Source organism: Podarcis gaigeae (assembly GCF_964106915.1).
Source record: "Podarcis gaigeae genome assembly, chromosome: 13".
NCBI lineage: Eukaryota > Metazoa > Chordata > Lepidosauria > Squamata > Lacertidae > Podarcis > Podarcis gaigeae.
The window spans coordinates 48,135,514-48,162,076 of NC_139689.1; the positions used below are offsets into that span (position 1 = coordinate 48,135,514).

Here is a 26,563-nt window from a genome sequence, read left to right on the forward strand (position 1 = left end):
TAAATAGAGGTTTTACAAATGTGAAGAGCAAACTTTCCCCTGTTCATCCTTTGGACACACCGGGTAATTTTGTTGTTGTTGTTGCTAAATCAAGAGAAGATGAATTTTTCTACTCTGAGAAATATTCCGGGGCTGCATGCACCGCTGAAGCTGCAGATGGAATTCCAAGCAGTGAAGCAGCTCCAGCATCTTCCTTCCTAGTTCTAACTTGTCCCTGGATCTCTGGAAAGGCAACTGTGACTGCATTGGTTTTGAGGATATTTTGAACGACCCGGCACAGAGTGAAGGAATGGGAGATCCTCATCTTTTGGTTGAACACAAACTTGGTTTCGTACAATGCACACATCCTCCATCCTTCTGTTCATGAAAATATTTCTTACCTGTCTCCCTGTGAGTTCAAGTAAACCATCTAAACAGTAGTTGTACAGCACTTGTTTTGATACACCCCTTCCAGGCAGAGATTGCCAAGTTTATGTCCCTGATAATCAACACCTTTTACTCCAACAAGGAAATATTTATGCAGGAGATCATTTCCAACGCCTCTGATGCACTGGACAAGATCCGCTATAAGAGTCTGACAGATCCCTCAAAGCTGGAACGTGGCAAAGAGCTGAAGACAGATATCATTCCCAATCCCCATGATCGCACCCTCACCTTGGTGGACACCGGTATTGGCATGACAAAGGCAGACCTTATCAACAATCTGGGCACCATTGCGAAGTCTGGCACCAAAGCCGACTTCATGGAAGCCTTGCAGGCTGGTGCAGACATCTCCATGATTGGACAGTTCGGTGTGGGCTTTTACTCTGCTTACCTTGTGGCTGAGAAGGTTGTGGTTACTACCAAGCACAACGATGATGAAGAGTATGCCTGGAAGTCATCCTGCAGGCGGCTCTGAGGTGGTGTACATGACAGAGCCCATTGATGAGTATAGCGTCCAGCAGCTGAAGGAATTTGTTGGCAAGACCTTGGTGTCTGTCACCAAAGAAGGGCTGGAGCTGCCAGAGGATGAGGACGAGAAGAAGATGATGGAGGAGAACAAAGCCAAGTTTGAGAACCTGGAGAAGAAAGTTGAAAAGGTGACGGTCTCAAACAGGCTGGTCTCCTGGCCCTGCTGTATTGTCACCAGCACCTATGGCTGGACCGCCAACATGGAAGGTATCATGAAGGCCCAGGCCTTGCGAGACAACTCCACCATGGGCTACATGATGGCCAAGAAGCACCTGGAGATCAATCCTGACCACCCCATTGTAGAGACACTGCGTCAGAAGGCCGAGGCAGACAAGAACGACCAGGCCGTCAAGGACCTTGTGGTGCTGCTCTTGGAGACAGCACTGCTTTCCTCTGGCTCCTCCTTGGAGGATCCACAGACTCACTCCAAGCGTATCTCTAGGATGATCAAGCTGGGGCTCAGGATTGAGGAAGATGAGGTTGCTGCTGAAGAGCCTAGTGCCGCTGTCTCTGAAGATATTCCCCCTCTGGAAGGAGACGAGGATGCCTCACGCATGGAGGAGGTGGATTAAAGAGAGGGCGCTGACCTCCCCCCTCTCTTGCCCCCATCCATTCCCTGCACCATCGCCTTGCTCAGGAAGACTGGCTCGAGCAGTGCTCTGGCATGCCTTCGTAAGCAGTCTCTCACTACCTTCCTGTAGCCAGTGTGACAAGGGGTCTCCACACCTATCTGATCTGTCTTTCTGCTGCTTTAGGGGAAAGGGACAGGCCCACTGGTTTGAGGTTTTCCCTCCCCCCATGTGGGTTTTATCCTTTTTCTGCTGGGCCACCAAGCATCCATCCTACCATAGCTGAGGTGAACACAGTGAATGTCCTCCCCTCTAATAGAGCAGTGAGTTGGCTCCTTGTCTCCCTCCCTCACTGCTGCCCTTTGTCCTCAGAGAGCCGGGACTTGTACTCTTGTTGGCTGTTTGTATTTGGTTTTGTTTTACTGGAATTAAAATAACAAAGAATGTGGTTTACCTTGATGAAAACAAGGCACATTAAAGGCTTCAATCTATTACTTTCATTCTGTGTTTACTGTCAGTACAAATGTCGTGTAATTGTTGCCTGTGGCTTCTAAAAGCAGGCCCTCCAACATTTCTCCAGTGAGAATAGGGATGTCCCATTCCATCATGATAATTTTACTATTTATACCCTACTCATCTGATTGGGTTGCCCCAGCCACTCTGGGCATCTTCCAACATATATAAAAACATAATAAAACATTAAACTTAAAAAAAAAAACCCTTCCCTATACAGGATTGTCTTCAGACAGCTCGGGGTTTGGATAACTCCATACCCTCCAACATCTCTCCAATGAAAATAGAGACATCCTAAGGAAAAGTGGGGCATTGTGGGATCAAATCAGAAACCGAGACGGCTTCTCCAAATTAGGGATGTGCCTGGAAAACAGGGACGCTTGGAGGGTCTGTAAAAGCCATCAGCATGTAGCAGCAGCCACACCCCAGGAAAGGCTTTGACCAGCCAGCTAAAGCAAGTGAGGGTAACCAATGGTTCTCAAACCCTCAGAGAGTTAATACAGAGACAGGCTCTGGTGGATTGAGCAGAGGAGAGCAATTGTGGTTCCAGTAGTCTGCAGGTACTGTGGAGGGAAGTGAGGGGCAGAGGGGGCTTGTCGGCCTGTCATGGCCGCCCATCTCAGAGAAGAAAAACCCTGATTTTAAATCTCCACTGCATGCATGCATGTATGTGTGTGTGTGTGTGTTGCATATATGATGGAAATCTTGAAACGGCTCCCAATACTGGTGTCACCTCAAATCTGGTTTTATTTTTTGGGGGAGACATGTCTCAAATTAGTTCTATGCCTCCTACTGACGCAGGTGGCACTGTGGTCTAAACCACTGGGACTCGTGGGCTTGCCGATCGGAAGGTTGGTGGTTTGAATCCCCGCGACAGGGTGAGCTCCTGTTCCTCTGTCCCAGCTCCTGCCAACCTAGCAGTTCAAAAGCACACCAGTGCAAGTAGATAAATGGGTATCACTGCAGCGGGAAGGTAAATGGCATTTCCGTGTGCTTTGGTTTCCGTCACGGTGTCCCATTGCGCCAGAAGCGGTTTAGTCCTGCTGGCCACATGACCTGGAAAACTCTGTGGACAAACGCCGGCTCCCTTGGCCTGAAAGCAAGATGAGCACCACAACACCATAGTTGCCTTTGACTGGACTTAACCATCCAGGAATCCTTTTCCCTTTTCCCTAATGCCTCCTACTATATCAACTTCCAGTAAAGTTTTCCAGTTTTTGAGGCTCCATCAATTCTTTCCACAGTATGTTCCTCCTATCTCTCAAGAGTGAGGAAGTAATAGAGTTGTCTATAACACTCTTCCATTTTCTTCTAGTCATGAGGGTGGGGTACTGAGAGGGGCCTCACGTGCCATAGCCTAGGGCCTTTCTTCATCTAAATCTGGCCCTGAGCGGGACCCACACTAAGTTAATAAATGGAGGGAGGAGGTGGGGGAAGAAATACTATATCTATTCTATCCCCCCATTTTTTTTATTAATTTCCCAAATTTATAACAAACAAAATAATTTTTTATAACAAATAAAAAACATTAGAATATAAAGAACAAACAAACATTCATTTATCCTCACTGTTAAATTCCCGATTTTGTTATCATTGTTAAATGACTTCCTCAAATCCCCCTAGCTGGGTTTCCATATAGGTCATTGTAGCAGTTTTCCAATACTACTTTTAAATAAAATTAACTTAATCGATTAACATCTGTCTTTCTTTTCAAATTATCTTCTGTCCATAATGTTATACAATTTAACATGTTTAACTCCTAGGCCAATTTGGTACTTACAAGTAATTCTAGTTATATTATCTTCGAATATTTAGCTAAATAGTCCTTAAATTTCTTCCATTCTTCTTGGTACTCCTCCTCTTTCTGATCGCGGATTCTTCCAGTCAGGTCAGCCAAATCCAAAAAGTCCATCATCTTCATCTGCCGTCAGTGGCGTAGCGTGGGGGGGCAGGGGGGGCCGGCCGCACCGGGCGCAACATCTGGGGGTTAGGGTTAGGGTGCGCAAATCCACGGGTTAGGGGGCGCAAATCCATGGGTTAGGGGGCGCAAATTACTTGCCTTGCCCCGGGTGCTGACAACCCACGCTACGCCACTGTCTGCCATTCCTCCTCTGTTGGTAATTCTTGGAAATAATATATCTATTCTTAAGCAAAGAGGATGTGTGGTGATTCTTTGGAAGCGCAGATCTCTTCTCACTTGGAGCAAGAAGAACACAACAGACTTCTTAAATTTAGGGGTCTTTTATACCCTTTTGGTAAAGGCATACCAATGGAGAAGGGACAGAGACCTTGAGATGAGCAGTTAGTTTTATCCTGCCTTTGAATTTATCTTAGAATTTCCTCCCTGCTTCTCACCTCACCCGTCTTGCTAATTAAGTGTTTGAATTAAAGCCATCCTGGTGGCCTCTGGCTGAACAGGCTATCCTTTGTTTGCTCTCTGGCAGTTAAATTTCCTTGAGTTGGCTGATGAGGCTGATTTCAGGCTTGCACCAAGCTCACGATGGAGAATATCATGCCATATTGAAGTTATATCAATCTTTCTTACTTATGCTATGATCTACAGCACTTTAAGCAACTTTTGGGGAAAGGAGAAATCTGGTTCTTTCAAAAGTACATTTTTTTTAAAAAAAAATGTGTGGTACAGTTTCTAACTCTTTACTTTCCACACGGACAAACAGTATATATAAAATGCTGTTGTGGTTCGAGGACCCGATCCCCGCGTAATGGAATGAAAACACAAGGACACGTGATATAAGGTTAATGGGCAATAAAAGGCCACAACTTTATTGATTACAGCAAGTGAAAAGGTATTGGCTTAGGCATTGGATTACGTCAGCTGACTCCACCCCCTCAGAGAGGGGTGAGTCTAAAACAGGGGGGTTTATTCACCAGTAGGTGGAGCCTGTTGATGCTAATCCAACTATAAGCTCTCCCCTGATGTCACCGAGGGTCGTGCCATGGCCTCCCGCCAAGCAGGCATCGGACAGAATACACGACCGCCGGATTCCTTTAACGGAATACCCAAAAATTGAAGGCGCAGGCGATGGCCACACCTAGCCCTTCAACACACCACAACACATTATTCCAATGCAGGAGGAGAGTCTTTAAGCCTTCCTTTCAAAGCAGTGTAAACGCTTGTCTATATTTTGGGGAAAACATTTACCTCAAATAATCAGTGCATGCTCCTTGTGGCTCCATGTGATATACTTGATTTCTGGCTTTAGTTTTGGCAATAAAAGGTAAAGGTACCCCTGACTGTAAGGTCCAGTCACAGACGACTCTGGGGTTGCGCGCTCATCTCGCTCTATAGGCTGAGGGAGCCGACGTTTGTCCGCAGACAGCTTCTATGTCATGTGGCCAGCATGACTAGCTGCTTCTGGCAAACCAGAGCAGCGCACGGAAACGCCGTTTACCTTCCCGCTGGAGTGGTACCTATTTATCTACTTGCACTTTGATGTGCTTTCGAACTGCTAGGTGGGCAGGAGCTGGGACTGAACAACGGGAGCTCACCCCATCACAGGGATTTGAACTGCCAACCTTCTGATCAGCAAGCCCTAGCTTCTGTGGTTTAGACCACAGCACCACCTGCGTCCCCAGTTTTGGCAATAGTAACACACAATTTTTGAGACATGTGTTGAGGGTTTCCACCAATTCCAAATAAGCAGTTACTGAGCCACAATGCTAATTCTGGAGATTACAGAATAAGTTCAATCAAAGCAGGGAAGCCTTTTCAGTTAAAAAATTAAATATGAAAGGAGATTGGATAACCTATAGAGATTTGTTGAAAGAAGACAATAACATAATCAAAATCAGACCTTATGAAGAACTAAAACCTAGATTGTCAGGATGGATGGAATATCACTGTAATGGTTATAGGGGTTGCTCCTGCCTAGGTTGCCTGGTTAAACCTTTTCTGTCTGGACAGCCCTTCACTTCGTGGCTGTTTCAGTCGCTAGCAGAATCCGTCAGTGGGCGTTTCTTGAACCTCTTCCAGCAAAGAAGTTCTTTGACGCCAAGTCTCCGCCTACTCTCCCTGCGCGGAAGTCTTCTGCGCAGGGTGGGTGTGGGCAGCGGAGGACCCGTGCTCTCCCCGCTGGTCTCCGGCGAGGAGTCCTGGAGCCCCCTCGCCGATTCCCCCATCTGCCCCCCTTTATCCCTGGTGTTACGCTGATTTCCTTCCCCAGCCGATGAGCTGCCTCTCTCCCTGATGGGCCCTTCTCCAGCATCGCTTGGGAGCCTTGCCTCCGCCTCTGGCTCCCATGGCAGTTCCCTGACAATCACCATATTAATGATCTATTCCTTAAAGATTAAAAAAAATATATGGATTTAATCATAATAGATCAATACTGGAGACTGGTGTATTACAAGGTCATACAAAGATTTTGTCTAAAGTATATGAATTTTTGTTGGAATGGCATACAAAAGATGAAGATATTAAGGAGGTCATGATTAAGTGGGCAATGGACCTAGGATATAATACCGAGTATGAGAAATGGACAAGACTATGGAATTTAGGAATAAAATTTACCGCATCCATGACCTTAAAAGAGAATTTGTTAAAAATGATGTATAGGTGGTACTTAACACCCAACAAACTAGCAAAGATGTACAAAATGAAAAATAAGAACTGCTGGAAATGCGCTGTAAAAGAGGGAAATTTTCTCCACATGTGGTAGTTGTGTGACAAGGGGAAGACTTTTTGGGATAGTGTGTATAGTGAGTTAAAAAAGATATTTAGGTACACTTTTTATAAAAAGCTGGAGGCATTTTTGCTAGGAATGGATGGAGAGGACATTAAAAAGGAAGATCAGAAATTCTTCCTGTATGCCACAACAGCAGGAAGAGTACTCCTCGCACAGAGATGGAAACAACAGGATATTCTGACAATTGAAGAATAGCAACAGAAAGTATTGGAGTATGCGGAAATAGCAAGGCTAACAGGAAGAATCTGACAGCAGGACGATGAGAAATTCCAAAAAGAATGGTCTAAATTTATGGTATACTTAGAGAAAACTGTACATAAATAAAGACACTCACAGGACTGAAATAAAACTCATAACGTTTATTGTATACATTTGGTTACACCACAGGATGTAATGCTGTAATATAATAAGGAATGTATGTCTAAAGTATAATACAAAAATTATTAAGAAATTATAGATATTTATAGAATGTATATATAGTAATCACGCTTAAGTAAGAGCAATGTAGAGATGCCAGAAGAGGGGTGGAGGGAAGTTAATTTGGGTAAGATATAGACTGAAAGGAGAATAATATTGTTAAGCTGTATTGTGTTTAAGATATTTGGAAAAAATTAATAAAAATTATTGGGGAAAAGAAAAAAACGAAGCAGGGAAAGCAATGCTAAAATGAACCATCATTGATACCTATAACTTTCTCTTAGCTGCTGAATGGAGCATGGCTATGGTTGGCTTCTCAATTCAGCTGAAACGATTAAAGCTTTTGGAAGAAGATTTCATGATGGGGCTTAAATCTGAGTATACTGAAAAACACAAGCCACAAAACGATGGCAGGGTCCCAGGAGAAGCTACTGTGTTTTGGTTTTCCTGCCACATTTCCAACAACAAAATAAACAGCATTTGACAGCAATGAATGTGAAGACTGCCATGCAACCGATCAAGAAGGCAAGGACGTCTAGGCTGTGATACTGGTACCAGGTCAAGTGATGGGCAGCTGCTCTCAAGTGCTTGGCATTTTTCTGGCGCATAAGAAACTCAATCCAAAAGACAGTGCGGTCCAATGGCTTTATTGGTTGGTCATGGTGGATCTGTGACAGTCTCATTGCATTTTCCTTATATCTGGAGGATTGGGTAGAGAAACAAGAACAAATCAGTATAGAGCCAGAACTCAAAAGACGGCAGTCTTTAAATAATAATAATAATAATAATAATAATAATAATAATTTTATTATTGATACCCTGCCCATCTGGCTGGATTTCCCCAGCCTCTCTGAGTGGCTCTCAACAAAACACTAAAAACAGAATAAAACTTCAAACATTAAAAACTTCCCTAAACAGGGCTGCCTTCAGATGTCTTCTTCAGAAGAGAGTTTGCGATTGACTCACGTGGCGTTGAGAATGACAGCCTTCACGGCATCCACTAAATCTTCGGCTTCCATTGTCTGGATGTCCAGCCCTACAGCCATCCCCTTTGCCTTCATGTGCTCAATGTTGTCAGGCTGGTCAGCAAAAATGGGAATCCCCACTGTGGGAACACCATGGTAAATAGCTTCATAAATCCCATTGATCCCACCATGTGTTATGAAGGCTTTGGTCTTGGGATGTCCTGGAAGGAGAAGATGAGACTCTGTTGACTATGGGATGAGACAAGTAGGTTATTAGCATTGATTTTTAGCAGCAGTGCCCAGCATAGTCCAACTGTCAGGCAATCTCTGGAGATTGCAGTTCACTATACATAGTGTTATGTAGTGAAGTTCTCACCCTGGGTCAGCAGGGGGATACTGTAGATAGTTTTCACTCAGGTCTGTAGATAGTTTTCACTCAGGTCCACGTCAGTTATTTTAGGCGGGAAACTCTGGGTTGTTGTTGCTACAATGTTGACAGCCGGTTGCCTATAAAAGCAGGCCGGCTGAGCTGTTTGCTGTTCAGTTCTGTCCAGCTTACAAGTAAAGAGCTGCTCTGGAGCAATCGCTGTGTCGTCTGCTATGTTCGCCCACAACTTAACACTGGCGACGAAGGTGGGATAGATGGACATCAGAGCACAGCCAGATGCAGCCATCTCTGAGCAGAGCTGAATCACTGAGCTGAATCACTGAGCGAAATCACTGAACAGAACCAATTCAGAGCTGACTGTTCTGGCTAGAGCACGGTGTTCCATCCATCGCCCTTCACGCCGGCATCGGAATCATGGCTTCACTTGTGCCTCTACCGCCGTTTGCGCCAGCCTCTGAATCATGGAACTCCTACCTCGCTCGGTTCGACTGCTACCTCCAAGCCAACGAGCTGACACAAGTACCACAGAAGCGTAAGCGGGGCCTATTCCTCAGCCTCTATGGGCCTGAGGTGTTTGAGACGGTGCAAGCATTGGTTGCGCCTGAAGCAGTCCAGGCAACACCATGGGACACGATCCAAGAGAAGCTCCGCAACCACTACGCACCAAAGCCGTCCAAGATTGCTGCCCGCCATGCTTTCTACCACCAGAACCAGGCAGAGGGGGAGTCAATCAACAACTACACCACCGCCCTGCGACAGGCTGCAATGCACTGCGAGTTCCAAGACTTAGATGATGCCCTGATGGATCGAATCGTCTGCGGGGTCCGGGACATCCATCTGCAACGGCGTCTCCTCGCCAAGCCAGACCTCACGCTACAGAAAGCCATTGAGGTGGCTGTGGCCTCAGAAGCTGCTGAACGCTCCCCCCAGGAGATCCGCAAGTCCAGCAGCCCGCGTCTTGCTAGGAAGCCAGTTCCAGTGCATCATGAAGAGGCCAGCAGTGATGAGGCATCCTCCAGTGAAGACGATGACGTGCACCAGACAAAGCGGGAGCGCAGGAAGTTCCAACAGAAGTCCAAGGGCCAACCGGAATGTGCCGGCTGTGGAGGCAACCATTCCCGTGCCAAGTGTCGATTCAGAGACGCCATCTGTAGGAAGTGTTCCAGAAGGGGCCACATCGCTAAGGTCTGCCGATCGGCTCCGTCTGACACCCCCCCTTCACTGACTCACAAGTCCAAGTCTTCACTCCAGTCTGCCAAGGAAAGCTGTTTCGCTCTCACCAACTGCCGCTGCCCGTCTGGAACCACGATTGGCCAAACCGACTCGCCTATGCGACGCAAGCTGAACGTCACGGTGCTCATTGAAGGAGCTCCATGTGACATGGAGATCGACACCGGGTCTGCCCTGTCCATCGTGTCTTGGAGCACCATCGAAAGACTGGTACCCAGAGTGTCCAAAAGACAACTCGACTCTCACCGCGTACACCTGAGAGACTACCAGGGAAATGACATTCCCGTGGTAGGCGTTGGCCGGTTCCGGATCGCCTTCAAGGATTTTTCGGGCCTGCTCCGGTTGGTGGTGGTCGAAGGTCAGCGGCCAAGCCTCCTAGGGCTAGACTGGTTTGATGCCCTCGGCCTGGAAGTCACTGGCATCAACTGCATCTCTAACGCAGAGACTGAGGGTCTGGTCAAAGACTTTGCCGAGGTTTTTGACGGCACCTTGGGGCAATATACAGGTACGCCCATCTCCTTTAGCCTTGATCCACAAGTCGCCCCCATCAAGCTAAAGCCACGCCGGGTTCCCTTTGCTCTCAAGGCTAAGGTGGACGAACAACTGAACAAGCTGATCGCCCAAGGAGTTTTGGAGCCGGTTGATCACGCCAAGTGGGAAACCCCCATCGTCACGCCTGTCAAGCCAGACGGGTCGGTGAGAATCTGCGCTGACTACAAGTGCACGATCAACAAGGCACTTCAGCAGCAGGCTTATCCGGTTCCTGTTGTCCAACACCTGCTGCATTCCCTGGGTGAGGGTAAGGTCTTCACTAAGCTGGACCTTGCCCAAGCCTATCAACAACTGCCCATCGATGATGCCACTGCTGAAGCCCAGATGATTGTCACCCACCGAGGGGCATTCCGTTGCCGCCGGTTGCAGTTCGGGGTGAGTGTGGCTCCTGGCATCTTCCAAAGCCTTATGGAGCGTCTCCTGCAAGGGCTTCTGGGCGTGGTACCATATTTTGATGACGTCTTGGTGTCCGCAGACTCACACCAGCAGCTGTTCGAGCGCCTCCGTGCCGTGCTGACCAGGTTCCAAGAGGCCGGGCTCAAGGTAAAGAGGGAGAAGTGCCAGATCGCCGTCACAGGTAGAGTTCCTGGGCTATCTTATCGATGCCTCCGGCCTTCACCCGACCACATCCAAGATCTGCGCTATCCAGCAGGCCCCCATCCCAAAGAACAAGACGGAGTTGCAGGCATTCCTGGGGCTGCTGAACTTTTATAACATGTTCCTGCCCCACAAAGCCACAGTGGCTGAGCCTCTTCACTGACTCCTTAGCACAAAGACGCCTTGGGCCTGGGGTCATCGGGAGACGGCGGCCTTCAACGTGGTCGCGGCTGTCTGCTGTGGGGAGACCACATCGTGATTCCCCAGGGACTCCGTCAGCGCGTCCTGGAGGCTCTGCACGTTGGCCACCCGGGAATTGTCAAAATGAAGGCGTTGGCTCGGTGTTACGTCTGGTGGCCTAATATGGATGATGCCATCACTGCCTGGGTGTCCGCCTGTCAAGTGTGCCAAGAGTCGAGGCCTGCACCACCGGCAAGTAAGGGACACACCTGGGAGACACCAAAGACACCCTGGTCGAGGGTGCACATCAATCTGGCTGGCCCCTTTCACGGCCGGACCTTTATGGTAGTGGTGGACGCCTATTCCAAATGGCTGGAGGTGGCCCTGATGCCCTCCACCACTACCGAGGCCGTCATCCGGGTGCTGCAAGGCCTGTTTGTGACACATGGGTGTCCTGATGTCCTTGTCTCCGACAACAGACCGCAGTTCACGTCAGGCACTTTTGAGTGGTATCTTTTGGGACTGGGCATCCGCCATGCCCTAACGGCACCTTTTCATCCATCCAGCAACGGGCAAGCAGAGAGAATGGTGCGCTCGGCAAAAGAGGCACTGGCGCGCCTGGACCAGGGAGACTGGCACGAGCGGGTCGCCAAATACTTGTTCGTGCAACACATCACCCCTCATGCGGCCACACGGCGGAGTCCTGCTGAACTGCTTATGGGCCGCCGCCTCAGGTCACCGCTCGACCGGCTGCACCCGGACTTTGCCGTGGCTGAACCCCCAGGCTGTGCCAACGCGCCACGGTCATTTGTTCCAGGAAACCAGGTCTTTGCCCGGAACTATGTGGGGGACATTCCTTGGGTGGCAGCCACAGTAGTGGGAGTCACTGGACCTCACTCGTACCAGGTGGCACTCGAAGATGGATGCTTGTGGCGCCGGCACATAGACCAGCTTAGGCGCAGGGTTGGGGACTTGGACACTACCGTGGTGCCCCCAACTGCGCTTGTGGCTCCAGAAGAGACACTTACAGATGGCGAGTCTCCACCTACACCTCCCTCGCAAACTGCCAGCGTGGAGCCGAACCAAGCCACTTCAGAGGGTCTGCCAGACTTACCACAGACTCAGACCACTCCACTTGCGGAGGCTCCACCCACAGCAGTGGACCCAGGGGATTTGGTTTCAACGCCACCTAGGGTCGCACCACAGCCTCAGCAAGAACTGTGTGGCCCTCCGGACTTGGCTACCAGTCCCCGGCGGTCTGGCAGAGTTTCCAAGCGCCCAACTTATTTAAAGGACTATGTTGTTGGACATGTATCACTGTTGGTTTAAGTATGGGAAATGTAACCGATATGCTTTTGTGCCTAATTGAACCATTACGTGTAGTGCTGTATATAAGGAAACCATTACGATTGTAACTAACGTCTTATCTCGGTGGGGAGGGGTGTTATGTAGTGAAGTTCTCACCCTGGGTCAGCAGGGGGATACTGTAGATAGTTTTCACTCAGGTCTGTAGATAGTTTTCACTCAGGTCCACGTCAGTTATTTTAGGCAGGAAACTCTGGGTTGTTGTTGCTACAATGTTGACAGCCGGCTGCCTATAAAAGCAGGCCGGCTGAGCTGTTTGCTGTTCAGTTCCGTCCAGCTTACAAGTAAAGAGCTGCTCTGGAGAAATTGCTGTGTCGTCTGCTATGTTCGCCCACAACTTAACACATAGTAATGTTTCTAGAACTCAACGCTGACCCTGGCCAAGCACACAACAACAGCAGCTTTGTGAAACAGAGAGAGTTTGCAGTCCTTGGTGTCCTGAACAGTTGAAAACACGAAGTACCAAAAATTTAGCACTGTCTGGGGCCTTGGCTTTCCTTGGGGTGTACCCCAGCTGTTTCCCCTGCCTCTTTGCCCTTTCCCTCAAGGATTCCAAGAAATTGCACCCAAGAGAAGCTGGCCTACTCTAGCAGAAACAGGAGAGGGGGGAAGTATGGGAAACAGCTGTGGTATGAAGAATAATAGTTTGATCTAGAACTCTACAAATTGGTGATGGCAGGAGGCCTGGAGAAGGACTAGAAGCAAACAGCAGAGACAGTTTATATCTTATATTGTGCGGTCGGGGGGAGGTCAACCAGCATCCATTCTGGATAATGGTCTGCTTCTACTATTGGTCAGGAGAAGCACAACCAAAGAGCTTCTTCCAACAGCTTGCACCAGACAAGGAGTCAGGTCAAACCGGAAAGCCGTAGGTGAGAGAGGAATGTGCAGAAGCCTATAATGTGCATCCTTGACCATTTAGAAAGGAAACGTTGAGATTCTCCCCATTCAAACGTTTCTTTGGATCAATGGTGTGTTGTCAATGCATAAGCAAACCACAGTTCTTTTCTGTGTTTTGTAAATGTCCTTTTTCAGGCTACAGTGGGGGTCAGCAAGGTTTACCTTACATGGGCCAGTTCACTCCAGCGGAGATCCCTTCGTGGGCTAGATCACCCGCCTGCCCATGATTTCTGGCACCTGCGTCTGCACAGACACGATTTCCGGCATCTACATCTGCACAGATGCAGTTTCTGGCGCCGTGAAAGTGGATGGCTTGGTTCAGGGGTGGCTCATGGGCCGGTTAAACGACCCCCATAGGCCTTAGGTTGCCAACCCCTGGGCTACAGCATGTGTGCGCTCACCATTTTCCAGTTTGCATCTTCCCTTCTTCCCTGCCCAACACACACATTGCCATTTCTGTGATTAATTTTGAAAATGATCCAAGCTCAGCAATCAAACAGGCAGAACAGAATACAAGGGGCAGGGTGAAGCTACTGATTAGGAATGGAATAAATGAAGGGGAAGATGTTCATTGCTAGCACTATCCAGGGCTGTCAGTGAGTGAGGAAAGTGAGGATGGAGGAGATATTTCCTAGGGATTGGCAGAACGCTGCAATGAAGCCAAAGGTGCAATGAAACATGATGTCTCTCTTACCCAGAAGATCATTTTGTGGTATCCATTCATAAAGCCTGGTGTTAGCTCCTAAGGTTTCTGGTCTTTTCCCTTTGTGGCGCCAAATAATCTGGATCGGGGGAGGGGGGAGGAAAAACTGTTATCTGTAGCTCAGATTGCAAAGAAAACTAGACTGGCTCACAGGCTGTCTACTCATTTTGCTTGGTTTTTTAACAGGACCATGTTGATTATGAAAGCTTCTCCAATAACTGTTGGCCCATCTGTTTTCTAATATGGCTCATCAACACTAACTGCTGAACCACCTTCTTTAGTGACAGTAAAATGATTGTGCACCATATTTCTGGAGTACATCTGAGCCTATAACATATATTAATATTATGAGTTTGTGGGTGCTAGACATCTGTAAATCCCTGGATCCAGCAAGTGTTTGAATTTAATCAAGCCCATTTGTGTGATGTGACCAGGAAGAAAAGCAGCAAGCTGCAGAGAGAGAGAGAGAGAGAGAGAGAGAGAGAGAGAGAGAGAGAGAGAGAGAGATTGAGAGAGGGAGGAAGAGGTAGAGAGATGTTGGATGTCTGCTTGAATCCAAAGCTGCAGCTATGGGAAAAAGAAGACCCACTAGGGGTGTTCATGCTGTGAACCCCTCCATCCCAGGCTTTGGTTGTGTATATGCATAAATAAACCATATATCCTGAAGACACCACAGTCTCCACTGTGCCTCATTTCCAAAAGGAAACACAGACCTTGGGTAAGCACCTGGAACCCCTAGAACCTCACACCCAGAGTTTGAAAATCCCATTGTTCTAGGCATATTTTGCAACAGGAAATTTCATTAGCATGAGCAGTTTCTGAGCTCTGGGCGCAGTACTATGCCTGAGATTTCAGATGAAAACTCTAGAGTGGAAGGAAAGGAGGACCTTTTTCTGCCTCCCCACTTCCAGTTACTCTTTGAAGACTGGAGAAGAGACGCTCTTAATAATATTAGGGGGGTGGGCAGCGGAAGGACTAGACCCTGTGAAAAATGAACATAATATTTTAGCTGCAGTTCATTCATTTTCAGCTTTGTATTCTTGTTATTAAAAAAAGTGCACCTAGACATTCCGTTGTTGCGCCCAGAACTTAGGTTTAAGGTGCCATTTAGCTCCTAGCTTTCAAATCTCAGTTTCTAATACTGCTCACACCGCTGAGAGATTGGGGTGCCGGGCAACATTATGACAGTAGGCAACTAAGCAATAGGGCATTTATACTTACGAAGATATACAAGGTGCAAAATTAAATCCGAGCGGCACAATTAAAGTGGATTTGGCACTCTTGAACAACAAACCTGCTTCCCCAAAATTGGACTTTTTTTGTGGTAAGGAAAGTGGCAGGAAAATGCCCTGGAAAGTGTGGGGTAACCATTTCTTGATGCAACATCCTATAACTTTCCTACAAACATACTGTAGTCCCCCTGCAAACCTTGTGCAAATAAAACAGGATGAATGCTCAACAAATAGGTCATCTGAAAACAACCCAAAACACTGCTGTTCAGAATTCTCATAATCTACAAAAATAAAAAGTATAGTGAATACTTATCTACTTTTAAAACTCTCATTTTTGATCTTATTTCTTTCTTTTCTTTATCTTCTTCTTGTTCTTTTCTTTTATATTTTACCTTTCATTTCTTTTCTTTATTGTGGATATTGTTTTGTAGAGGTGTAAATAATTGTAAATATGAGAAGAGGTAAAATCTTTTCTAACTTTCTCTTGGTTACATGTATTTTCCTTTTTTTTTGGTATATTTGTATTTTTTTCTAATTTGTACTCAATAAATAATTAAATAAAATTTTAAAAATAAAATAAAATAAAAAATAAAAAGTGATGATGTTTAAGTACGGGTATATTTTAAGGAAAACAAATGTGGAAAGTGTTCCCTTATCATGGCAGGCATAAGGAAATGAGGGCAGCATTTTCACAAATCCGGTACTGTATACAACTGCATTTTTAACCAAATGACAAGAACACTGACCTTCTGTGGAAGTTGGCTGAGTGCTGATGCAAGCATGTTACTCCTTTCATCTGTTAAGCTTGCAACAAGAGAGCCCAGAGAAAACACCACAATGCCATGTTCCCCTGAACTCTGGACAAATTCTTCCATTTCCTGTTGAGAGATAAAAGCCATCTTTATAAACAAACAAACAAACAAACAACATTTCTCCATGCTTTTAAACCTAATGCACGAGTAAAGGTAAAGGTAAAGGGACCCCTGACCATTAGGTCCAGTCATGGCCGACTCTGGGGTTGTGGTGCTCATCTCGCTTTATTGGCCGAGGGAGCCAGCGTACAGCTTCCAGGTCATGTGGCCAGCATGACTAAGCCACTTCTGGCGAACTAGAGCAGCGCACGGAAACACCGTTTACCTTCCCGCCGGAGCGGTACCTATTTATCTACTTGGACTTTGGCGTGCTTTCGAACTGCTAGGTTGGCAGGAGCAGGGACGGAGCAACGGGAGCTCAAGTCGTCGTGGGGATTTGAACCGCCGACCTTCCGACTGGCAAGTCCTAGGCTCTGTAGCAATGTTTAAAGGCGTGCTGGCTTGTAACAGGGAAGGTGGTCTTTAAAGTCCAGTTTTCAAACTACTGTATGTTTCAGGCTCCTCAGAAGGAGCTTCCAATGGCAACTACTGGCCTTTAGGACTGGAGAGGTGGGGTGCAGGACAGACAACAAGCAGAACGACAGGTCACATCAGTTGGAGACACTTATTCCCCACTTTTTCTACTGTGCCTTTACCTTTAAGCTTGTAGCCCATCCAGAAAGCACTCCACACCCCTCCCTACATAAACATGGGACACAATCCATGTGTCTTCACGAGCTTCGTTGGAATGAACAGCTGTTACAATGAGTAGACTGTGTGTTCCACACGTCAGATGTGCTCTTCTCTCTTTCTGCCACTCTGAATGTTGCCCCAAATCCACCCCATAGTAAGGCTGCTGCAGTGGTGACTCAGCTGGGGCCTGAACACCAGAAGTAAGACGGTGTGCAGCCGCAATGGGTGGTGCGCTGTGTCAGTAGCTGCAGTACATGGTGGTGCATGGAGGCAGCTGCAGTGCTCAATGTCGGGAATTCAAGCCCATATCAGGAGAAACTGGCAACTCTCCCAGGCACCCGGCATGATTCCCTGTTGACCTCCCTGGCTGCATTCCCCAGCAAGGGCAGGCAAGGTCTCAATAGGCGATTCTTCTCAAACGTGAGAAGAACACACCCCTCTTTCCTGCCCCCCCCCCGGCAGGGGAAAGAGATAGACAGAAACATATTTACATGTCTTCATTTCTGTCTTTGCAGCATTACAAAAAACGTGACTGCTCTCTTCAAACTCCAGCAGTGTTGTGACAAACACTTCCTGGACAGGAACAAACGGAAGAGCTCATATTACACTCTGAGCTAATTCCGGTGCTTCGCACTGTGAATTGACTGTGTTTCCCACGGGCAAACATTCCCATCATGTTTACTTTTCAAGCTAGCACTTTGCAGCAGCATTGCATCCATATCGTAACACTCAATGCCCGGTGGCCTCCGTAGCACATGCACTGTGTCATCACAATGGTGCTCCATGCCGTGATGTCATTGCCTCATGTCACATTTCTGGGAATGTTTAGGGATGCGGGGGAGGATATATTGTCTAAGATATCCTATCCCAACTTGTCTTTACAAGTTCAACAAAATCAGCAGAGTTAACATTTCCCCTTTTTAAACACACGCACAGCAGAAAGCTTGCCCAGACTTGTTAGAGTCACTGTAAATATTTCCTGGTATTTTCCCCGTTTAATCCCTCCTAAAATAAGATGCTACCCAGTCTTCTGTAAAGTATAAAATGTTTACTCACAAGTAATCATCTGTTCACACAGAGATACCTAGAAGGCAGACTTAAAAGGTTAGAACATAGTTTAAATGTGGTGACTATCTCCTTATGGGCCTGGAGCCAAGGGTGCATCTTAGTAGTGCTCTTGTTAAGATGGCATCAATAGAGACAAGACAGACAAGATGGTCGCCAGCCTGTGATTCTGGTTCATTCTACTACAGGAGAGGCCACGCCCATCTCAAGTTACACATAGGAAGTTTCATCTCAGTCCTGGAAAGCAGGAAGTTCTGACTGGAGGACTGAGACAACCTTCATGTCTACTCTTGCCGTGTTGTGTTTGACTGCACCTGATTCTTACATCCCACAACATTATGACGTCATTACGGTGTGGTGCCGTGCGAACCAATGTTGGGCACCCACAGTGTGGGGCCCAAGTGGGCACCTCTGTAAACTAAGTTGACCTTGCCACTTCTTTATCACGCCACCACACGCCCTCCCCTTCCCTGGAGGTGCTTTGAACAAGATCCAGGCATGGATATCATGCACAAGTGAAGGTCAAGCGAGAGAATTACCTCTGGCAAAGGCTTGGCTGGCTGACAGTGCAGACCCCCCACAAATTCAAAATTTGGTAGGAAAGGCAGCGGGAATTCAAAGTCCCAGTAGGTGCGGATCAACCAGATATCTGCTTTCCCTATCACTTCACAACGAGTTGTGGGTCTCCCTGATGAATGAGGAAGAGAAACAGAGTTATTTCACAAATGCAAAGGATTTGGCAAACTTGTTTCTAGAAATATTGAAAGCTAGTTTGCACATTACATTTCAAATGAACACCTAAAGATTTGAACAATAGTTGGGGACAAAGCTGTGCTTGAAAAAATACATGTACACTTATTCATTAGGAACTAAGATGGGCGGTGGCTCCTTGATGGATATTCTTTCAGAGGAAAATCCATGTTTGATATTTTTTGAAAGAACCCTTAGCTCTGAAGTCAGCATTGGTAGCTGAATATGAATCAGAACTAGTAAGGCCAGCCTTCCCCAACCTGATGCTTCCAGTTGCTGGATGGAGCTAATGGAAGTTGTAGCCCAAAATATCTGGAGCACAAAAGTGGGCAGGGCAGCAACTGGGGGAGCAGACCATGTATTCATGCTCCTTCCTCCCCAACTTCAGCACACACACATTCAGACAAATGTCTGAAAAGGGCTATTAAGATCCCAGGGATGGTGGAGTGAAAGCTTCGGACAGGATGTATAGATCTCAGGACCTTCTAGGTCCAAAGAGTTGTTGCTAACAACTCTTGGCACCAATTGGTGCCAAAGAAGGATAGAACTTTTTTTATGTATGCTACAACAGCAGCAAGAATACTCATCGCAAAGTACTGGAAGACACAGGATTTACCCACTCTGGAAGAATGGCAGACGAAGGTGATGGATTATATGGGACTGGCAGAAATGACTGGCAGAATCCGAGACCAGGGAGAAGAGTCGGCGGAAGAAGATTGGAAGAAATTTAAAGACTATTTACAGAAAAATTGCAAAATTAAGGAATGTTAGAAGGATGTCGGATAGAAATTAAGTGGTTTCCAGCTGTAATGCTTTAAGAGAAATATGGAAAAAAAGAATTTAGAAATAGGTTAAAATTTATTAATAAGGATTTGCTGAACTAATAATTTGAATTGGAATACAAAAAAGGGAGGTATGAGGAGGTCTGGGAAATAAGTTAATGAAAAATAAGTAAATGGAAATGTTTTTTAAATTATTTTTATTTTTGTATTTTTGTTATTATTTTTCTGTTTTTTTTTTTACTTTTTGACTTTTATTGTATTATTATTGAAAATTTTAATAAATATTCTTGGGGGAAAAAACAAAGAGTTGTTGCTAAGGCACTGGAACCTCTTGTTACCGAGTTGTGTATACAACACAAGGGCAAACACCATTTGCAGAAGCTTTCGATTCCTCCATCTTCCTTGTGTCTCTTTCTACGCTACCGATCTGCAAGTGTGCGATGCACATACACATATTTTGTACAAATTATTTGGTTGGTTGAATGGCATCGCAAAATTCAGGAAGCTGCAAGCATGTGTCTCTGTGTGTGCACTATTTAAGGAAATAACTTAAGGAAATAGCTATTTAAGGAAATAATAAGGGCTTTTTCAGTGATGGCTCCGACCTGCTGGAATGCTCCGTCCCATGAGACTAGGGCCCTGCAGGACTTGATCTCCTGTAAGACAGCGCTATTATGCCTGGCCTTCAATTTGAATTAGCCTGATACTTTTTTCCCTTTTCCCTTTTCTCTTCTATGAAGAAACCCTTTCTGGGACCCCACATTTAAATTCTTCCCTGGTCCTCTTGCTGGCCCTAGTAGGACCAACTTGGCCAGTTAGCCCTGGTGATCATTTTGATGTCTACTGAGTGGGTCCCCCCCCCTCAAAAAAAATGACCCCTGAATTTTCAAATGTTATTGATACTGATGCTGCATTTTATGTTGTATTTTATGTTGTTTTAAAATCACATTTTAATCAATTTGCTGTTAGCCTCCAAACTGGGAAGGGCGGGGTATAAATAAAAAATTACTATATTTATTATTATTAAATGCAATTTAGGAAGGTTCACATAATATTGCAAACCAAACAAAGTTTCTTCCCAAACCCCAGAAGAACACATCAGTAAATAAAGCAGCACAAAAGAATGCTGGTGGAGCAATAGCTACAATATCAAATTTGCTTTCTCCATGCTTGAACATTGGTGGAAAAGAGCAGAAAATTCCAAAAGAATGTCCATGCTTCAATTCCAAGTTCATTTTAGAAATTATTCTACTTCAAGTTGATTACAGCAGGCAGAGCACCTGGGTGAAGCTGTGGGAGTCATACAGCTAAGGCAGAGGCTTGTAAAAACTGCAGGGGCCCCCTGACATTCCTCTGGGCAATGATTACCTTATTCAGAGAGGGGAGTGTCAAGCCTTGACCGGATGAGGTAACAGGAGACTTTGAAAAAACGGCCATGCGGCTGGGAGAACAAAGGAGATAATAAAAAGCTGCCGGAGGAGAAAGGCTGAAAGGACCAGCTCTCCAGCATTATGAAAATACTCGCTGCCTCATTGTGTCTTTTTTCTATGCTATGCTAAGCACCAATTGACTGGCTGGTTCCAACAAGTGGTGCCCTCTCTGAGGCTCAATTAAAAGAAGAGGAAAACTTAAAAGAAAGGAGGCTGACTGAAGAAAGCAGTTGAGACGGACTTCAAAGGCTAAAGAAAGGAAGCAGTGGGACGCTGACTTCAAACTTCAAAGGAAACCATAAGAGGCTTCTCGATCATCGACTCACCCCGCCCGGAAAGGGCTAATCAGCGCTGAATTCATCTACGGATCCCTGGTGAGTCGATCCCTATTATATTAATTTTAGAAATATGGGCAATTCCCTGTCATCTCCGCAACAGAAATTTTTAAAAGACTTACAATTTCTCCTGTCCTCCAACCAATTGGAAGTTCCTGAGGGTGATTTGATACAGCTCATTCTAGCCATTGATGAGCATTGTCCTTGGTTTCCAGCAGAGGGCACATGGGAGCTAACACAATGGGATAAGATTGGAGCACATTTTCATGGACATCCCAGTTTTGGTGTTCGAATTTTAAATGCTTGGTGTAAAATTCGTTATGCTATGGGCTCTCTATCACCAAAAAATATCTCCATGGCTACATTGCCAAAACAACCTTCAGCTTCATTAATTCAGCATGCTGCTATGCCATGTGTTCCAGCACTTGTTTTGCCAGCAGCCCCAGACCCCAAACCTCCAGATTACAGTGCCTCACCAGAGGACCCAATCCTGCAAAAATACAGTGGTCTGGCTGGAAATGACCCTGCTCTTTCAGCAGCAGAACAAGCTACCCCTTTTCAACGTGCAGTACTTGCCTGTTCCTTATCACAGGATACCATGGCATTCCCTGTTATTGTGCCCCCTACTGGTGCTCCAGCAGGAACTCAAGCCCAGCACCAACCTTTTGACTTTAAAATCTTGAAAGAGCTTCAATTGTCAGTTAGGACAAATGGACTGCAAGCTCCATTTACACAAGCTCTTTTGGAAGCCACATTAGCCCAGCTATTGGTTCCAGATGACATCAAGCTTTTGGCACGTACGGTTTTACCCCCATCAGCAGGTGTATTGTTTGCCCATGAATGGGAAATCGCCTGTCGTGCTTATGCTCCTGCTTTACTGCAACAAGCAAGAGGGAATAATCCTAATCTTACCCTCGCAGATGTAATGGACGCTATGATGGGGTGTGGGCCCTTCGCTCAGGCCTCAGTACAAACCACACTGCTGCAGATCTTATTAAGGGATACTGCTCTTGCTGCTCAACAAGCAATGAGAAAAATCCCGGAACCCACCAGTGTTCAGTCTAGGTGGGGTTCAATCAGACAAGAACCTAGAGAATCATATTCTTCCTTTATGGACAGGCTGATTACAGAAGTGAGTAGACAAATTGAAAATCCTGAAGCCAAACAAATAATTATCAAACAATTGGCCTTTGAAAATGCAAATGAGGATTGTAAGGTTGCGTTGCGCCCGATAATACACAATCCTACCACAGACACAGCAGCTATGCTTCGCATTTGTCAGTCTGTAGGTACAGCAGCTCATCTGTTAGCAGCAGCGCTAAATAAAAACCAGCCTGTAGCCATCGATACAACGTTTCCAGCGTGGCAAACCAAGATCACCGATACCTCAGTGTGGATAGAACAGTGGCCTCCACCAAAAGAAAAATCCGCAGCAATGGCACCATCTCGTTTCTGAACAGCTTATTTCTGAACAATTGACCCTTGGCCACATTGAACTGTCTTCATCCCACTGGCCCCAGCAGACAGGAACGGTTTGCTTTTACATTGCCAGTATATAACAATTTGCAGCCCACCCAGCAATATCAGTGGGTTGTCCTGTCTCACAGCATGCGGAACTCCCCTACACTTTGTCAGCATTTTGTGGATGAAGCATCGAAACCTTTCCGCATGCGCCACCTAGAGGACAAGCCTTTGTGGGTTCCAGCTCGACGCGTGCAGCCATGGCGAGTCCCTTCAATTGCGGAAGTGCCTTCCCCACCATCTGCCTTGCCATCCTTTGCTGCACCGTTATACAAGGAAGAGAAGCAGACGACCCAGTCCAGTTGAAACCACCATATTTCACCTTATCAGCTGGCAAGCCGCAGTCGTCAGAATCCTACTCTGGCTGGCAGCATCCACGGCTCAGCCACTCTCGAACTATAAGAACAGCTTTGTTGAATAAGACTTTTAGGGGAGAAAATTATCATAAGATATGGAGGAATAATATTTTTGTGCAAGATATGATTAAGTTTACTAGTTTATTGCATGCTTCTGAATGTTGGTTATGTATGCACATGCCCCCTTTTGCCAGCCATTCAGGCATAATGCTTCATGGTGTGCCTGTCAATGGATCTTTTCGATTTACAAATATTATATCCCCTAAGCAAACTTTTTGGCCTCCAGTACAATTGACCCTCCATGAGCCTGCCCCCATTTGTTTTCAAATTAGAGAGGGGAAAGAATCATGGGGCATATATCCAAACTGTCAATATACATTGAAATTCATGTTTAATAGCTCTTGTTCTCTTACAGGAACATACAGTGACCAATCTCAGTGCTGTAGGAGTGACACGAGTGCATGGCTAAAAACTAGGAAAGAAACCTACCATGCAAATTGGAGTCTGAATTCTTCTATCCCTGGCTTAGCAAATGCCGCAGATGAGCAATTTCATATCAGTTCCTTATTTACTGAAGCCTTTAATTGGTCCCAACAGAGTAGTAATATCAGCTATTTACTCCAAAAAGAGTTATGGTTGCTTTGTGGCGAAAAAGCATACAAAGCCATTCCTCGAAACCTCACAGGCACATGTACCTTAGGTATCGTGGTTCCGTTGTTGTATAAGGTTGATAAGTTACCATCTTCTCTTAGACTAAGAAATCGTCGGGAGGTTAATTCACCCATAAATCAATACATCGGTACCCAGATCTCTCGGGCCTTGCTGCCCTCAGTGGGTGCAGCAATGAACTATAGGGACCTCCATCAGCTAGCAAATTGGACTGAGGGATTATTCAATGATACCATAAAAGCTTTGAAGGAACTCAACCAGGAGGTGTCCGCAATGAGAGAAGTGGTTTTACAGAATCGTTATACTTTAGATGTGATTTTAGCCTCAAAAGGAGGAGTTTGTGCACTTGTTCATTCTCATTGTTGTATGTTTATTCCTGATAATAATGTCAGCATATCTGCGACGATCGACCATATGGAAACTATGGTAGCCCACAATCCGTTTGCCCCCCTCCTTCCGTTGATCCATGGGCATGGTTATATTCTTGGCTTCCGGATGGAAGTTGGCTTCAACATTTATTAATTTTAGTGATCATTATAGTAGTTATTTGCATTATTTTGTGTTGCTGTATTCAATGTATTCCTTCTTTAATCTCTATATGTACTGCATGGTTCTCCAGTCCGCGGCCCGCTTCCGGTTTCACAAGAGTCGCTTATCGCGCTCGTTATAATCGTGTTGGAACGGACATTTATGACTCTGATTAATAAAATAAAGAAAGAGGGCATGTGGGAGTCATACAGCTAAGGCAGAGGCTTGTAAAAACTGCAGGGGCCCCCTGATATTCCTCTGGGCAATGATTACCTTATACGGAGAGGGGAGTGTCAAGCCTTGACCGGATGAGGTAACAGGAGACTTTGAAAAAATGGCCATGCGGCTGGGAGAACAAAGGAGATAATAAAAAGCTGCCGGAGGAGAAAGGCTGAAAGGACCAGCTCTCCAGCATTATGAAAATACTCGCTGCCTCATTGTGTCTTTTTTCTATGCTATGCTAAGCACCAATTGACTGGCTGGTTCCAACATGAAGCGATAAAGGAGCAAAGCAGGTGAGATCTACACCTCCCTCCATTACAGGTAGTAGGCTCTCCAGCTTAGTAGAGTCTTTTCCCAGCTGACCGTGGCTCTACACAGGCCCAGGATGAGGCCTTTCCAACCCAGCTACTTGGAGGCCCTTTCTAACTGGCCATGCCAAGGACTGAAGTTGGAATCCTTGGCATCTTTAGAGCATCTACTCTACCTTTGGGAAGAAGAAACAAAAAAAGGCTTACCTAAAACCTGACTGTAATAAGAGTCCCACTCTCCCCACCAGCTCTGGTAAATATAATCTTGCACAAGGTAAGATATTATATTCTTCACCCTTTCTCCAAAAGACATTCTGTCTGTGAGCCCAGACATGATAGCTGGAACATACGAAGGAGGAGCAGGCATTTTGCCACAGTGTCTCTGCAGCGTTGAGGCTGGCGTAACCCTTATGGTGAACAGAAATGGGATGTTCAACTTCAGAGCAATGAGGTCGCCACAGGGTGAGATCAGGTCCACAAGCAGAACATCATAGTTGCTCTTTTTCAGGCGGGCCATGAGTTCCGGATTGCCCAGCACCGCTTCACACCTCTGCCTATGAATTTCATTTATGTTTCTCATGCATTTCCTTGCTGCTTTGTAGAAGCTGTGGAAAGTCATGATGGTTGGTTTGTTGTTCAACCCCAACATTGTGAGCTCCTGCATAGAGGAGTCCATGGCACTCTTTCCATAAGACACTTGGTACACCTCAAACCTGGCAGCCGCTATATCATCACTGGGTTTTATTAAAAAGGTTGCTGACGGAGTTAGGATGCTGACGTTGTGACCTCTATACAGCAGTTCCTGAATAACGACCTTGATATATAGCCAGTGGCTGCCATCCTCTGGCCAGATAAGCACATTCCCACAGAAAATGTTTCCCACTAAGACAAGCTGAAGTGTTAACAAATGAATTAATGCCACTCCTGCTGATGTGGGAGTCATGATGTTCTTTTCTGGGACAACTGATTTCTTCTGTCACTCCTCAACAGAATTATTAATCAGTATTTCATTTTGTGCGGAAACCTCACAATATTAACTTTCCTTTCCCAGAAGACTTTTTAACCAAATGTGTTGAGTCAAGTCTGTCGTTGGAGATTTCTGGAATGAAAAAAACAAATGGCACAACATTCCTCCATCGCTATTTCAACTAAATGATATTTTTACACAACCGGAATCAATGCAAATGTACCTCCCACCCTCAAACAACAACTTATTAGCATATCGTTTTATACAGCTATAGGATATAGGATATATACATCTTCTGGGTTACACCCTCCAGGCCAAGGGGGTATAGGATATCGCAGCTGTTCCAGTGGTGTAGCTGCCCTGGCATGGTTGGGAAATATTGGACTACTCCGTTACTTTCACAGGTACAATTTAACCATATTCTTGCCCACCTTGGAGAATCCTGCCCCTAATTTCATTCATGCCATTCAAACATGCAGATATCACGTGAAGCAATCTTCCTGGGATTGTGTGACTGTAGGATGCAGGTGGGAGATTGAATGCCAATGCTCTCCTTGTGAACAAAATACTAGCATATCAGGGCAGAGGTCTAGGTGCAAGCACCTTCTCTAACAAGCTAGATTTCCATCTGCAGTGAGTACATGCACATGCTATCTGCCCTAAACAGCCTTGGCCCAGTATACCTGAAGGAGCATCTCCACCCCCATCGTTCTGCCCGGACGCTGAGGTCCAGCACCGAGGGCCTTCTGGGGGTTCCCTCATTGCGAGAAGCAAAGCCACAGGGAACCAGGCAGAGAGCCTTCTCGGTAGTGGCGCCCACC

At 46.1% G+C, this 26,563-nt stretch overlaps 1 protein-coding gene across 1 annotated transcript in view; it reads right to left on the reverse strand.

Annotated features, from left to right (window-relative positions):
* Positions 1-7,395: 7,395 nt before the first annotated feature.
* The window catches only part of LOC310830047 (UDP-glucuronosyltransferase 2A2-like), a 47,180-nt gene continuing 28,012 nt past the window's right edge, over positions 7,396-26,563 (reverse strand). Inside the window, exons 2-7 of the mRNA XM_083709503.1 lie at positions 24,983-25,874; positions 18,414-18,562; positions 16,012-16,143; positions 14,025-14,112; positions 8,120-8,339; positions 7,396-7,852 (exon numbers count right to left, since the gene is read on the reverse strand). Of these exons, the coding sequence (XP_083565629.1) occupies positions 7,582-7,852; positions 8,120-8,339; positions 14,025-14,112; positions 16,012-16,143; positions 18,414-18,562; positions 24,983-25,718 (1,596 nt within the window). The 5' untranslated portion in view covers positions 25,719-25,874 and the 3' untranslated portion in view covers positions 7,396-7,581. The remainder of the gene's footprint in view (positions 7,853-8,119; positions 8,340-14,024; positions 14,113-16,011; positions 16,144-18,413; positions 18,563-24,982; positions 25,875-26,563) is intronic.